The sequence below is a fragment of the Podarcis tiliguerta genome (assembly GCF_965153285.1).
Source record: "Podarcis tiliguerta genome assembly, chromosome: 13".
Taxonomy (NCBI): domain Eukaryota; kingdom Metazoa; phylum Chordata; class Lepidosauria; order Squamata; family Lacertidae; genus Podarcis; species Podarcis tiliguerta.
In genome coordinates, this window is record NC_139546.1 from 5,952,021 (window position 1) to 5,964,979 (window position 12,959).

Here is a 12,959-nt window from a genome sequence, read left to right on the forward strand (position 1 = left end):
TGGCTCACTCACTCTCTCTCACTGCAGTGCTGGCTGTGCGAATCCGATCCGAGCCGCCGGGTCGCCGCCCACTGTGGAGGGGAGGGTGCCAGGCGTGCGGTGTGGTGCAGAGAGAGAGCGAGGGACTATCTGGGGGAGGGACAGTGCAGTGGGGGGGGCGCAAATTACTTGCCTTGCCCCGGGTGCTGACAACCCACGCTACGCCACTGGGGCCCTGTGGAAGCTGCCTTATAATAAAACTAAGAAGAGGAGCAACTGCCGCCCTCTCAAATGGCGCATTTTATATCTGTCAGCAGTAAGGGAGCCCTTTCTGTTTGACTTTCTCCTGCAAACATTTATTTTGAAGCTCCGATTTAGAATCTGTCAGGGTCCATTCATGCAGGACAAGGGAATATCTTGAATTTGCCTCTATGCTGCAGAAACCAGGCAAGAAAACTGGGCAGGTGGGGGACACAGTCATCCCAGGGGGAAATGAACTGTGTTCATAGACCATACAATAATATATGACTCATCATAACTAGGAGAGAGATAAACATTGCAGCCAAACCCTTGAATGCAGAAAACTCTTTGTCATTTTCCTGCCTGCTGTTCGCTGACTTAAAAGCATGATGTTTTAAGAAAAAGTTATTTTACTCATTTGTTGGAACCCTGCTGTTCCTTCAAAAGCAGCGTACGGACATGGAACCAGTTTTCAGAGAAAGTGATGGACGTGATGTTGCAAACAGCATCTTAGAATCACAGAATCAGAGAATTGTAGGGACCCTGACTGCAATGCAGGAATCTCAATAATTTTTTTACTTTAAGAGAAATTTGCATTTGTGGACAGGGAGGAGGAGTGGAATAGGTGGGAGAGCATCAGAGAACTCTTTGTTGAAGATGCTTATATGGCGCTGTCATGTATACAAACTTTATTTGTATATTACTTTTCTGCATAAGGGATGCGGGTGGCGCTGTGGGTTAAAGCCTCAGTGCCTAGGGCTTGCCGATCGAAAGGTCAGCGGTTCGAATCCCCGCGGCAGGGTGCGCTCCCGCTGTTCGGTCCCAGCGCCTGCCAACCTAGCAGTTCGAAAGGACCCTCGGGTGCAAGTAGATAAATAGGGACCGCTTACTAGCGGGAAGGTAAACGGCGTTTCCATGTGCGGCTCTGGCTCGCCAGAGCAGCGATGTCATGCTGGCCACGTGACCCGGAAGTGTCTTCGGACAGCGCTGGCCCTCGGCCTCTTTGAGTGAGATGGGTGCACAACCCTAGAGTCTGTCAAGACTAGCCAGTACGGGCAGGGGTACCTTTACCTTTACCTTTTACTTTTCTGCATAGACTGCAATCACAGCAGTTTACAATAAAGCATGACAAATAAACAAACACATTTCCCAATGTTTACGTTCTAATACGTCGCTGCCCGTAATGCTTCCGTAGAAAGGACAACTCAAAGCAGTTTCATAATATCAAACACATAATCAAATAACCTCCATATCAAAACAATTTGTCAATAATTGCTTTTTGCTTTGTCTTGAGCTTTCACTTTTGGTTTTAAGCCTGCATCAGACACTGTGCACACACTTCCAAAAAAAAACATTTCCCCAACCCTGGGGGCTGAAATAATGCTTTGTTTGGCAAAATAAATAAATAAAATGGATCCTTTCTAAAGCCGCATACCATAAAACCTGTGTTAGTACAGTGGTGCCCCGCAAGACGAATGCCTCGCAAGACGGAAAACCCGCTAGACGAAAGGGTTTTCTGTTTTTCAATGCGCTTCGCAGGACAAATTTCTCTATGGGCTTGCTTCGCAAGGCGAAAATGTCTTGCGATTCTTGCGATTTTTTTTCGCTCCCCACCCCCTTTTTCTAAGGCACTAAGCTGCTAATAGCCTTTTAGCAGCTAATCCGCTAATCCCTTAAGCCTTTAATAGCCGCTAATAGCCGCTAAACCGCTAATAGCGCTAATCTGCTAATCCGCTAATAGGGTTGCTTTGCAAGACGAAAAAACCGCTAGATGAAGAGACTCGCGGAACGGATTCTTTTCGTCTTGCGAGGCACCACTGTATTGTGTTAAAATTAGTTTCACTTTGGTTCCAGTGGGACATGTTAGTAATGGCTTATTTAATCCCATTGATTTTAATTGGTCTGTGCTAAATATGACTAAGACTAGATCCATTCTAATCAAAACTAAGTCCAACTATGTCTAGATAAAGCCCATAGTGTCCTCTTTTAAAAAAGCTAAGGAATAAGACATTGGAAGCCTATGTGGAAAAGTAAGAGAAGTTAGTTTAATCGAGATGGTGGTGGTGAGGGGGTAGCCTTAGTGCATTTTAAAAGAGAGAGACAACACAGGGATAGGAGTTTACTAGAGAGCTTCCTTCTTTTTGCAAAAGGTGATACATTATAGAAATGTTGAGAAGAGTGAGGATGTGGCATTAGTATGTGTCTGGTGAGAGAGGGAGAATTGCAAGACAATAATTTCCATGATGCTGATTGTAGGAGTCGTAATGGAAGACAGAAAAGTATATTTTTTTACTCACAGAACTGATTGTGGGGGAAACCGTGATTTATATAATAGGAAATACGTATGGAATTCAATCTTTGTAATGTAATGTAGTTTGAGACTGTTCATAAATACAAATGCTCTAGCTTCTATTTTCACCTCTAAATGATGACAGTGCAGCTGAAGAAAATGCTCACTGAACAATCTACTATTGGTGGCTATTTAGGATAATTTTCCTCCCCTCCAGTTTTTCCCTTCACTGCCCATGGTGTTATTTGCCCACATTGCCATTCAATCTATTTGGCCGTAATGGCCAATTTTATTTATATTTATGGATGTTTGCTACATCAGCTAGAATAATCTGGGGGAGATGGAGGGGGGGGTACCGAGTTAGATTGAGTTGGTGATGAGGGCAAATGAGGGTAAGAACAGTGAGGGCAGAGGAAGAAAGAAGAACATGGTCAAAAGGAGAAACAGTTTTGGTCCATCCCATCCCTAATGTGTAATCTTTGCTCTTCCAGAGGCATTTTACAGATTTTATGTGCATTTCTTATTTGTTTATGTAATGGTTTCCTATTCCAAAACACGAGTGCAGTGGATGGAAAACTTGTGCACTTTCTACAACTCCATTTATAAACCATGATATAGTTTTAATTCTATTGGTGTTTAAATGTTTTTATAAATTATTATGTTTGCTGTGTTTTTAGCTGTTCTTATTTTATCTGTAAGCCGACTTGAGTCCCTATCAAGTAGATAAATAATTCTCCCCACCACCACCACCCCAGGGACAATTTAACACAAATTCATAGGGGGAATCTCTCCCCTCACCCCCAGTGTATAAACGCAATAAAGGAAATTTCACCTGCTGAAGTTCTTCCTATCAAGCAGCTGTTCAATAATTACTTTTGTTAGGTGATTCCTTCTTGTGTGGGGCTGTCAGACCTAAGTCCCTGGGGCTTTATCACGTCCTTTGGTTTCCCTTATGTGATCTGTGCCACCCTGAGTACCTTCCCCAAAATTATTGCATTATCTTCGGGTTAGGGAGCTCATGCCCTTATCTGTTGCAGCATCTGTGTCTCCTATTATTACCTTTCCGCTTGCATCACAGAAGCAGGGAGAGTGGAAGAGAGCTGAGTGCAGGATGTTGGAAAACAGTGAAGTGTGTTGATTTGCTTGTTTGTATGGCCGAGAAGGAGGGACGTGGGTGGCGCTGTGGGTTAAACCACAGAGCCTAGGACTTGCCGATCAGAAGGTCGGCGGTTCGAGTCCCCACGACAAGGTGACCTCCCGTTGCTCGGTCCCAGCTCCTGCCAACCTAGCAGTTCGAAAGCACGTCAAAGGGCAAGTAGATAAATAGGTACCGCTCCAGCGGGAAGGTAAATGGTGTTTCCGTGTGCTGCTCTGGTTCTCCAGAAGTGGCTTAGTCATACTGGCCACATGACCCGGAAACTGTACGCCGGCTCCCTTGGCCAATAAAGCAAGATGAGCACCCCAACCACAGAGTCAGTCACGACTGGACTTAATGGTCAGGGGTCCCTTTACCTTTACTGCTGAGAAGAGTGTGAGAAGAGCAGTGGTGGCTGCCCGTGGCCAGTTCAGGAACGGAATTGTTTAGGCTTGCAGAAAGGTGCAGAAAGTGGACATCATTTGGCATATGACCTCAAGAGCAGGAATGAGAGTGGCTTAGATAGGGGGAGCTGCTCAAGTCCAGCAGAGATGGCAGTGGGATTTGGGGAGGCAAATGATCAGGAACATTTTTAGAAAATAATTTCTTCTTCTATTCTTTCTCCTTTCCCCAATCAAACCCAGCTTCCTATGTCCCCTGGACATCAGCTAGGTACAAAGTTTGGATCCCGCTGCCTTCCAAACACATTTGGATTTTGACACTTTGAGCTAGCCCAGCAGCCGGTCAGATATATCTGGGAGTCCATATGTAGAAATGAAAGTAATAACCACTCCCTGTTCTCACTGGCACATCCTCAAACCCAGCAGCACCTGGTACAGTGGTACCTTGGTTCTCAGACTTAATCCGTTCCAGGAGTCTGTTCAACTCTTGAAACCATTCAAAAACCAAGGCGCTACTTCCAATTGGCTGCAGGAGCTTCCTGCAATCAAGTGGAAGCCACGTCAGACATTCGGCTTCCAAAAAACGTTGCAAACCAGAACACTTACTTCCAGGTTTGCAGCGCTTGGGAGCCGATCTGTTTGGGAGCCAAGCTGTTTGAGAACCAAGATACTACTGTATTCTGTTGCATAATGCTCTGGCATATTGTGGTTCTATTTGGCTGGCCTGATAGCTGTCATGTTAGCTTTGTTCTCCATTAATTTGTCTTCTGTTCTTTAAACAAATACCTATACTAGGGCCACTGCAACATCACCTGGCAGTGAAATCTATGCACTGAAAAAAGTAATACATTTTGTCGCTGCATAACCTACTGCCAGTCAACTTCACTGGGTAAAACGTGTGGACTGAATGTGCAATATGGCAACATCAGGCTGGATTTGTTTGGGTATGTGCACAAACAAGGCACATGCTATTCTGTTGGAAACTGCTCCCAATCTCTGCAGGAATGCCAGGTTTTCTGCAGTCTGAGTGAGAGCCAAACTAGACCCCATCCACAGATTTAGCTAGGGTTTAAAGGCACTCTACTACTTCTAATCCCTGCGGCGGGGTGAGCTCCCGTCTTTCAGTCCCAGCTCCTGCCCACCTAGCAGTTCGAAAGCACCCCTAAGTGCAAGTAAATAAATAGGTACCGCTTTAAAAGCGGGAAGGTAAACGGCGTTTCCGTGTGCTGCGCTGGTGCTGGCTCGCCAGAGCAGCTTCGTCACGCTGGCCACGTGACCTGGAAGTGTCTCCGGACAGCGCTGGCCCCTGGCCTCTTAAGTGAGATGGGCGCACAACCCTAGAGTCGGACACGACTGGCCTGTACGGGCAGGGGTACCTTTAGCTTTACCTTTACTACTTCCACCAGGTTTCAGTTCAAACTAGGGTCTTTGAGCCTGCTTTTTACATGCCCACCCTCTGCCCCTCGCTTGTAGTCCTCAACCACCCATGGAAGGATTCTGTGAAAAATCATGCTATCTATGCCTTCTCTTGTCAGAGGTCAGCTCAGCACCCGGGAGTTTTCTTAAAATACATGCAGCATGCTGCCATTTATGAAGAGCAGGTCTGTTCTGGTTTCTTTGCAATAAGCAACCTTCAGATTGGTAGCACAATCTTTTCCCAGCCCCTGTTTCCATATATGCTTAGTGGCCAAGATCGTGGAAACCTTTTGGCAAAAAGTGTATTTCTGATGTTTGATGCCTCATAACGCCACTTCCTTTTGGAGTAATACCATAATATTATATATCAGTAGAAAGATAATTGAATGAAGAATGTAATGCCACAAAGTATGTTCAGTTAGGTAAAGGGTAAAGGGACTCCTGACCATTAGGTCCAGTCGTGACCGACTCTGGTGTTGCGGCGCTCATCTCGCTTTATTGTTCGAGGGAGCCAGCATACAGCTTCTGGGTCATGTGGCCAGCATGCCTAAGCCGCTTCTGGCGAACCAGAGCAGTGCACGGAAACACCGTTTACCTTCCCGCTGGAGTGGTACCAATTTTCTACTTGCACTTTGACGTGCTTTCAAACTGCTAGGTTGGCAGGAGCAGGGACCAAGCAACGGGAGCTCACCCCGTAGTGGGGATTCGAACCGCCGACCTTCTGATCAGCAAGCCCTAGGCGCTGTGGTTTAACCCACAGCACCACCCGTATTCTATCAAATGTTATAGCCAAATAACAAAAAAAAGGAAGCACAACAGGTTGATATGCAGTAGTTTTCCTTCATTTGAATGTAGCCAATGAGCATGAGTGTTTAGAGAGCCAATCAGGTGTTATGAGCCATCAAACCTCAGAAATACACTTTCCCCAAAAGGTTTCCACAATCTTGGCCACTAGTGTAATTGCAGAGAAGCCTGCCTGCTTAAATATCCCTTAATGGCAGGCAATGCTCTGTCTCTGCCTTTGCCATTTAAGCTCTAGTACTCTATGTGAGCGTGAGTTGGCTGTCAGGGACTTTTCATGCGCCAAAAGTGTGAATGTGATGAGCATCTGGTTGAGGCTGCTTATATCATACAAGGAAATCCTTCAGGGAACTGGCACTGGCATGTGGTTCCCAGCTGAACGTACAGTTAGTGGATACCCCTGGTTTCCTACAACGAAGAGCTTTTATGCACATCTTCTTTACACTTGGACCACTTTCTCTGGGACAGCAAAGTGCCAGAAGCTGTCAGCTGGTCCCCAATGAAGATTAGACAGCTTTTCCTGTCTCTTTTGTGCAAATCAGGTGACAAACTTGACAAGAAGGAGGTAACAAGGTTAGATCAGATTTAACTCTGCTCAATCCAGGGGGTAGGCTAGCAAGGTGTCATCAAAGGCTGTAGGTCATGAACGAGTAGCTATGGCATTGCATTAAATGAATGCTACATACGGACACGGGTGGGCATGTGGTCTAACACACAGAGCCTAGGGCTTGCCAATCAGAAGGTCAGCAGTTTGAATCCCTGCAATGGGGTGAGCTCCCATTTTTCGGTCCCAGCTCCTGCCCACCTAGCAGTTCAAAAGCACGTCAAAGTGCAAGTAGATAAATAGGTACCGCTCTGGCGGGAAGGTAAATGGCGTTTCCATGTGCTGCTCTGGTTCGCCAGAAGCGGCTTAATCATTCTGGCCACATGACCCAGAAGCTGTATGCTGGCTCCCTTGGCCAGAAAAGCAAGATGAGCACCACAACCCCAGTCAGCCACGACTGGACCTAATGGTCAGGGGTCCCTTTACCTTTTTACATTTCAAACAGGATTGACCTGCATGCAGTAGATCTCAAACATGCTATTGACAGAGATTCCACCCTCCCAACATATGTCTAAAGTGAAAGTATGAAGAATTCTAATGTGCTATACCTTGGCTTGCAGCTGTGTGCTATGGAACCATAGGATGACCTCAGTTTGTTCCCGTTGCCCCCCTAACAATAGGCATCACTGACACCATTGTTAAAAAATCTGCTTTTGCTGCCCATCTACTACTGAGCCAGGTTCAAGGTCCCTGCATTAATTTACAAAGCTCAGAACAACTTAGGTCCAGGGCACCTCAGGCACTGCTTAAACCCTTATATTCCAGCTTGATCACTGAGATTATCTGACAACAGTAGTGTTGTCAGTTCCTTGGGTTGGAAAGGCTCCTTTGACGATTGCAAGAAACCGAACTTACAGTGTCAATGGCACAGTCATGTGGAATACTCTGCTGATAGAGATTCTGCAGGCGCCTTCTGTTTCAACATTTATGCACATCCCGAAAACTTTTCTCTTCCACCAGGGTTATTCAGGCAGTGAAGAACACATCTTTCCATCATTGCTAGCTGATTTCAGATTTTAACTTTTTCAATTTTTGGTTAAACGGATGGTTTCATAGATAATTGCTGCATGCTGCTCTGATATTTCTAACAAACAGTGGCAAGAATTAATTATATATTTATTGCAAATATATAAAGCAGGGGTGGGCTGCATTCCAGTGTCAGGCTGCTGACATAGCTCTGCTGCCTGTTGGTTGCGAGGATTCTTCCGGCATGTCACTTGTTTCGTTGAGATAAGCAAGAATCCATTCTCAGGATAACTTAAACACAGTTTGGTTATGGCTTCACCGCTGGGAGAATCTGACTGTGCACTCTTTATTCGAAAATGTAAAGCAGCTTAGTGGAACACCTACCAAGATAATCTTAGGCAAGTCTTCCCCAGTTTTGTACCCTCTAGAAGTTTGTAATTAAGACTCCCATCAGCCCCAGCTAGTTGGCCATGCTGGCTGGGACTGATGGGCAATATAGTCCAAACTACTGGAGAGCATCAGGTTGAAAAAAGCCTGTCTTAGATGGCTGGCTGGCTGATATAACATGGATTTCGTGCTTGTCAACTGAAAAGTCTGAACCAGACAACATCCCGGTTCTGCTTTATGCCCTGAGTGGGGTTTTCATTCTGTGGCCTCTGTGGGATGGAGCCAGGGCCAGTTGAAGACATTTTGGCACCTGAGGCAAGCCACAAAATGGTGACCCCACTCCCTACCCTTCCAGGGAAGAATGGTGGTTGAAGATCTCCATCGGGAACAAGGAGGGAATGATGATCTGCATTGGGAACAAGGAGGAAATGATGATCTGCATTGGGAACAAGGGGGGAGTGAAGGTCTACATTGAAAACAAGGGAGAGAGGACACCAGCAGTGTCTCCTATTTGCCAAGATGTCACCTTAGAGGTGAAGTGAGAGGGACTGCCATAGAGGCAGCAGATCAGGCCCACAATGAGAATGCCACACCTGTTGCTGCTACCACAACACTGGCATTGGAAGATGCAATCCTTGGAGGCTGGATCTGCTGTTCTGTGGAACCTGCCGCCCGAGACAGTCTCCTCTCCTTGCCTCATGGGTGGGCCGGCCTTGGATGGGACCCACCGGCACTTAATGCCTTCCAAAGAGCTGAGTTGGTTAGAATTTTTTTCCAATCCCATAGACAGTATCTAAGCAAATGGGTTGGGAGGGACTTTGAATCTGATTCTTACCATGTGTTTTTCTCACTTTACACGCCAGGACCACCCTCTGCTCCCCGGAGTGCCATCTCAAATGTTAACGAGACTAGTGTCTTTCTGGAATGGATTCCTCCTGCTGATACTGGTGGAAGGAAAGATGTGTCTTATTATATTGCATGCAAGAAGTGCAACTGGCACTCGGGTCTCTGTGAGGAGTGTGGTGGTCATGTCAGGTACCTCCCACAACAAAGCGGCCTGAGAAACACCTCTGTGATGATGGTGGACCTGCTTGCCCACACAAACTATACCTTTGAAATTGAGGCACTGAATGGTGTGTCCGACCAGAGTCCGGCTGCGAGGCAATTTGTGTCTGTCAATGTAACCACAAACCAGGCAGGTAAGTGCAAAGTTTCGCAACGGGATAATTAGGTTCTGTGGGTGGGTTTGCCAGGTGTGGAACACGGTGGTTGAGCGCAGCTTGAAATCGCCAAGCTTGGCTTTTGATAATGAACTTGCGTTTCCTTCATTTTTTGTTTTTCTCTGGTTACATCACATAAATTACTAAGCCACGCAATATAAGAAATGTTTCCTCTCAGGGGCCCGTTTAATAGACCATGGAGTTACTTGTGCAGAGTATTTCTCATTCACTGTCAATTCAGTCATAAATGCAGCCATTTCCCCTCGTCGGTTAAAATCTAGATGTGGCTAAGATGCTTTTCAACAGCCTTTAAAGCAGTAGTTTGCACTTCTAAAAGATTGTTTGAAAAAGAAGGAAAGATAGTGACTTTTTAAAGTGTAGCTTTGGCACCAAGAATACATTTGCAAGCTCCTAGCAGAAGACCAAGCGTGATGGCTTGAGGGCAGCATTTTCTAGAGTGTGGTCTGTGGACCATCAGTGGTCCAAAAGGTTCAGTCAGGTGGTCTTTGGCTTGTCTGTGGATTAGTGGTTGAAGAAAGGAAGATGACACATCCATCACGTTGAATAGTCGTGCTGATTTTTAATGTTATTTTAATGTTTGTTTTATTTCTTATGCAGCCCTTCTATTGTATCACAGTTTGAATTATATGGAATTATGGTTCTGCAACAGGTTGAAAAATAGCTAAGTGCTCCTCCAAGGACATCAGCAATTCTCCATGACAGGGAAAAGACAGGGAAGCACTGCTTTAGGGTTTTTCATTTTTTTTGCTATATTGCTACAGAAATTACATTGATGGGTCACTCCCCCCATTTTTTTTTACTGAAGGCTTGAATCCAGATGTGCTCTTGTGCAAGTGGAGATACTTTTCCTTACAATTCAAGGTTCTTGCATAAGGAAAGGACACCAAAACCCAGCAGACAACTTTTTTTGTGCTAAGTCCATGTTGTGTGACGTCTGCGGCAACAATTTTCAGAACAGCACTGCTGCCAGAAGTTGCTCTGCTGGAGTATCTCTGCATTCAGATTTCGTTATTGAAAACATGATGATAAAAGGGAGTAGGTTGAAAGAAATCCAAATTATGTTTGATAGCTAAGATCATATTTCTGATCAGAGTGCCTCGATATTCAAGGGCTGGTGTGATTTTGTTACAACCAATTTTCAGAACAAGAATGTTGTGGAATGGGGCAACATGGCCCCAAACTGTAGTTTGGTAGTAAAATGTAGTATATTTTATTGAATAAAATAAATAAAAATCTGTTGTTTACTTATGGTTACTTGGACTTCCAGTATGGCCTTTGAACAAATGGCCCAAACTTGTTGGAGAAGATAAAGCTTTGCAGATAAAGTTAGATATACCAATGTGAAGGGTTTCTAAAAAATGGAGGTACTATCAGACAACTTCACCCTTTTGTGTAGAAGCTGGGCGTACCAAGGTTTGGTAGAAGACATTTCTCAGGACAAAGACATCTATTTTATATTGGCAGTGAGAAGTGTTGTGCCTGGAAATTCAGACCATATGCCATGGTATTGGTCTGGCAGACTCATTGGTGTTGACAGAAAATTTGCTAACCAGCACCGCAGATGGGGCACTACTTTACCATGTCAAGCTCAAGAAAATTCTTGTGAATTTCAGAATTTACAAAAGGCTCATGCATTAAGATTCTGGCTGCTCCAGAAGTACATCACAAGTGCAACTTTTGGTATAAATTTGTTTTTGGTTCTTGCAGGAAATATTTCCTGAAAACTTTGCCGTTTCCTCAAATAATTTATGTCTCCCCCTCTTTTTTCTTTTGTATAACTGGCACCCTTAATATGTCTTGCTTTCTTAATTTTCATTTTTGACTGCAAGGGGTATGTGAAGCATCTAGGAACCCAAATTACACTGGAAATTACAACAAGAAAACAACTGGATCGTTTTCCAGACTGAAAAATATAACAATAAGCTGAATCATGTCTTTGAATAGCTAGCAGTAGAAGATCAGATGATAGAATCCATGAACGACTTTATTGTGAAAAGTTGATCAATTTAATGACTAATCTATGGTTCTTTGTACATTATTCAACTTGTTGTGACCGTTTAGTAGCACTGTCAAAAGTAAGACTGGAAAGAGGTGTTCAGAGTCCAATAAATTCATGTGCCAAGAAAACGTGGATTATGCAATTGATGTAACATGTAACGTAAGCAAATCTTTACATATTTCTGCTGAGGGTTTTTCAGTTTATTTAAATACATCATGTACCATCTTTCCTTGAATTATTTTTTATTTATTTCACAAGATTTGGATGCCATGTGATTGTTAAAGCAAAAACCTCAAAGTCAGCTTTAAAAATAATAATCTACTAACACTTTACTCCTGCAACCAAGTGTGAATCCCCATTCTTGCTGACCAATAACCTTTTTCAGCTGCACCTTGGATGCCTGGCATTTCAATGGAGCTTACCCACAAAGTTTAAGCCTATGTTTGCATCCATCAGCTTTAAAAGAAAGAATGGTGATTCTCAGAGAGCTGGCTTCTGCACCTGACACCAATTCCCTGGGCTTGTATGAAATCAGAGAAACAAGCCCTATTCACATACTCATCGAATTGTAGGGTTGGAAGGGACCCAAAGGGTCAATTATCCATGGGCCCCTTGAACACCAGCCCCAGCCCCTCCACCATTATCTTCCCTGTGTTGAGCAGACAGGCAGCCTGAAGGAGAATTGTAAGCACGGATGGCTGGTTGTTGTTGTTTAGTCGTTTAGTCATGTCTGACTCTTCGTGACCCCCTGGACCAGAGCACGCCAGGCACTCCTGTCTTCCACTGCCTCCCACAGTTTGGTCAAACTCATGCTGGTAGCTTCAAGAATACTATCCAACCATTTTGCCCTCTGTCATCCCCTTCTCTTTGTACCCTCAATCTTTCCCAACATCAGGGTCTTTTCCAGAGAGTCATCTCTTCTCATGAGATGGCCAAAGTATTGGAGCCTCAGCTTCAGGATCTGTCCTTCCAGTGAGCACTCCGGGCTGATTTCCTCAAGAATGGATCAGTTTGATCTTCTTGCAGTCCATGGGACTCTCAAGAGTCTCCTCCAGCACCATAATTCAAAAATATCCATTCTTCGGTGATCAGCCTTCTTTATGGTCCAGCTCTCACTTCCATACATCACTACTGGGAAAACCATGGCTTTAACTATACGGACCTTTGTTGGCAAGGTGATGTCTCTGCTTTTTAAGATGCTGTCTTGGTTTGTCATCTCTTTTCTCCCAAGAAGCAGGCTTTTAATTTCGTGACTCCTGTCACCATCTGCAGTGATCATGGAGCCCAAGAAAGTAAAATCTCTCACTTCCCCTTCTATTTGCCAGGAGGTGACGGGCCCAGTGGCCAAGATCTTAGTTTTTTTGATGTTGAGCTTCAGACCATATTTTGCGGTCTCTTCTTTCACCCTCATTAAAAGGTTCTTTAACTCCTCCTCACTTTCTGCCATCAAGGTTGTGTCATCTGCATATCTGAGGTTGTTGATATTTCTTCCGGCAATCT

General features: G+C 44.7%; 1 protein-coding gene and 1 long non-coding RNA gene across 11 annotated transcripts in view; one reads left to right on the top strand and one right to left on the bottom strand.

Annotated features, from left to right (window-relative positions):
* LOC310661666 overlaps positions 1-12,959 on the bottom strand; it is a 651,353-nt gene that overhangs the window by 391,561 nt on the left and 246,833 nt on the right. The window lies entirely within an intron of this gene.
* EPHA5 (EPH receptor A5) overlaps positions 1-12,959 on the top strand; it is a 245,705-nt gene that overhangs the window by 138,047 nt on the left and 94,699 nt on the right. For 7 of the 10 annotated variants that reach the window (XM_083407520.1, XM_083407522.1, XM_083407527.1 and 4 more), the window contains exon 5: positions 9,083-9,418. The exons of the other annotated variants lie outside the window; for them this stretch is intronic. In XM_083407520.1, the coding sequence (XP_083263646.1) occupies positions 9,083-9,418 (336 nt within the window). The remainder of the gene's footprint in view (positions 1-9,082; positions 9,419-12,959) is intronic. 10 annotated transcript variants of the gene reach the window in all.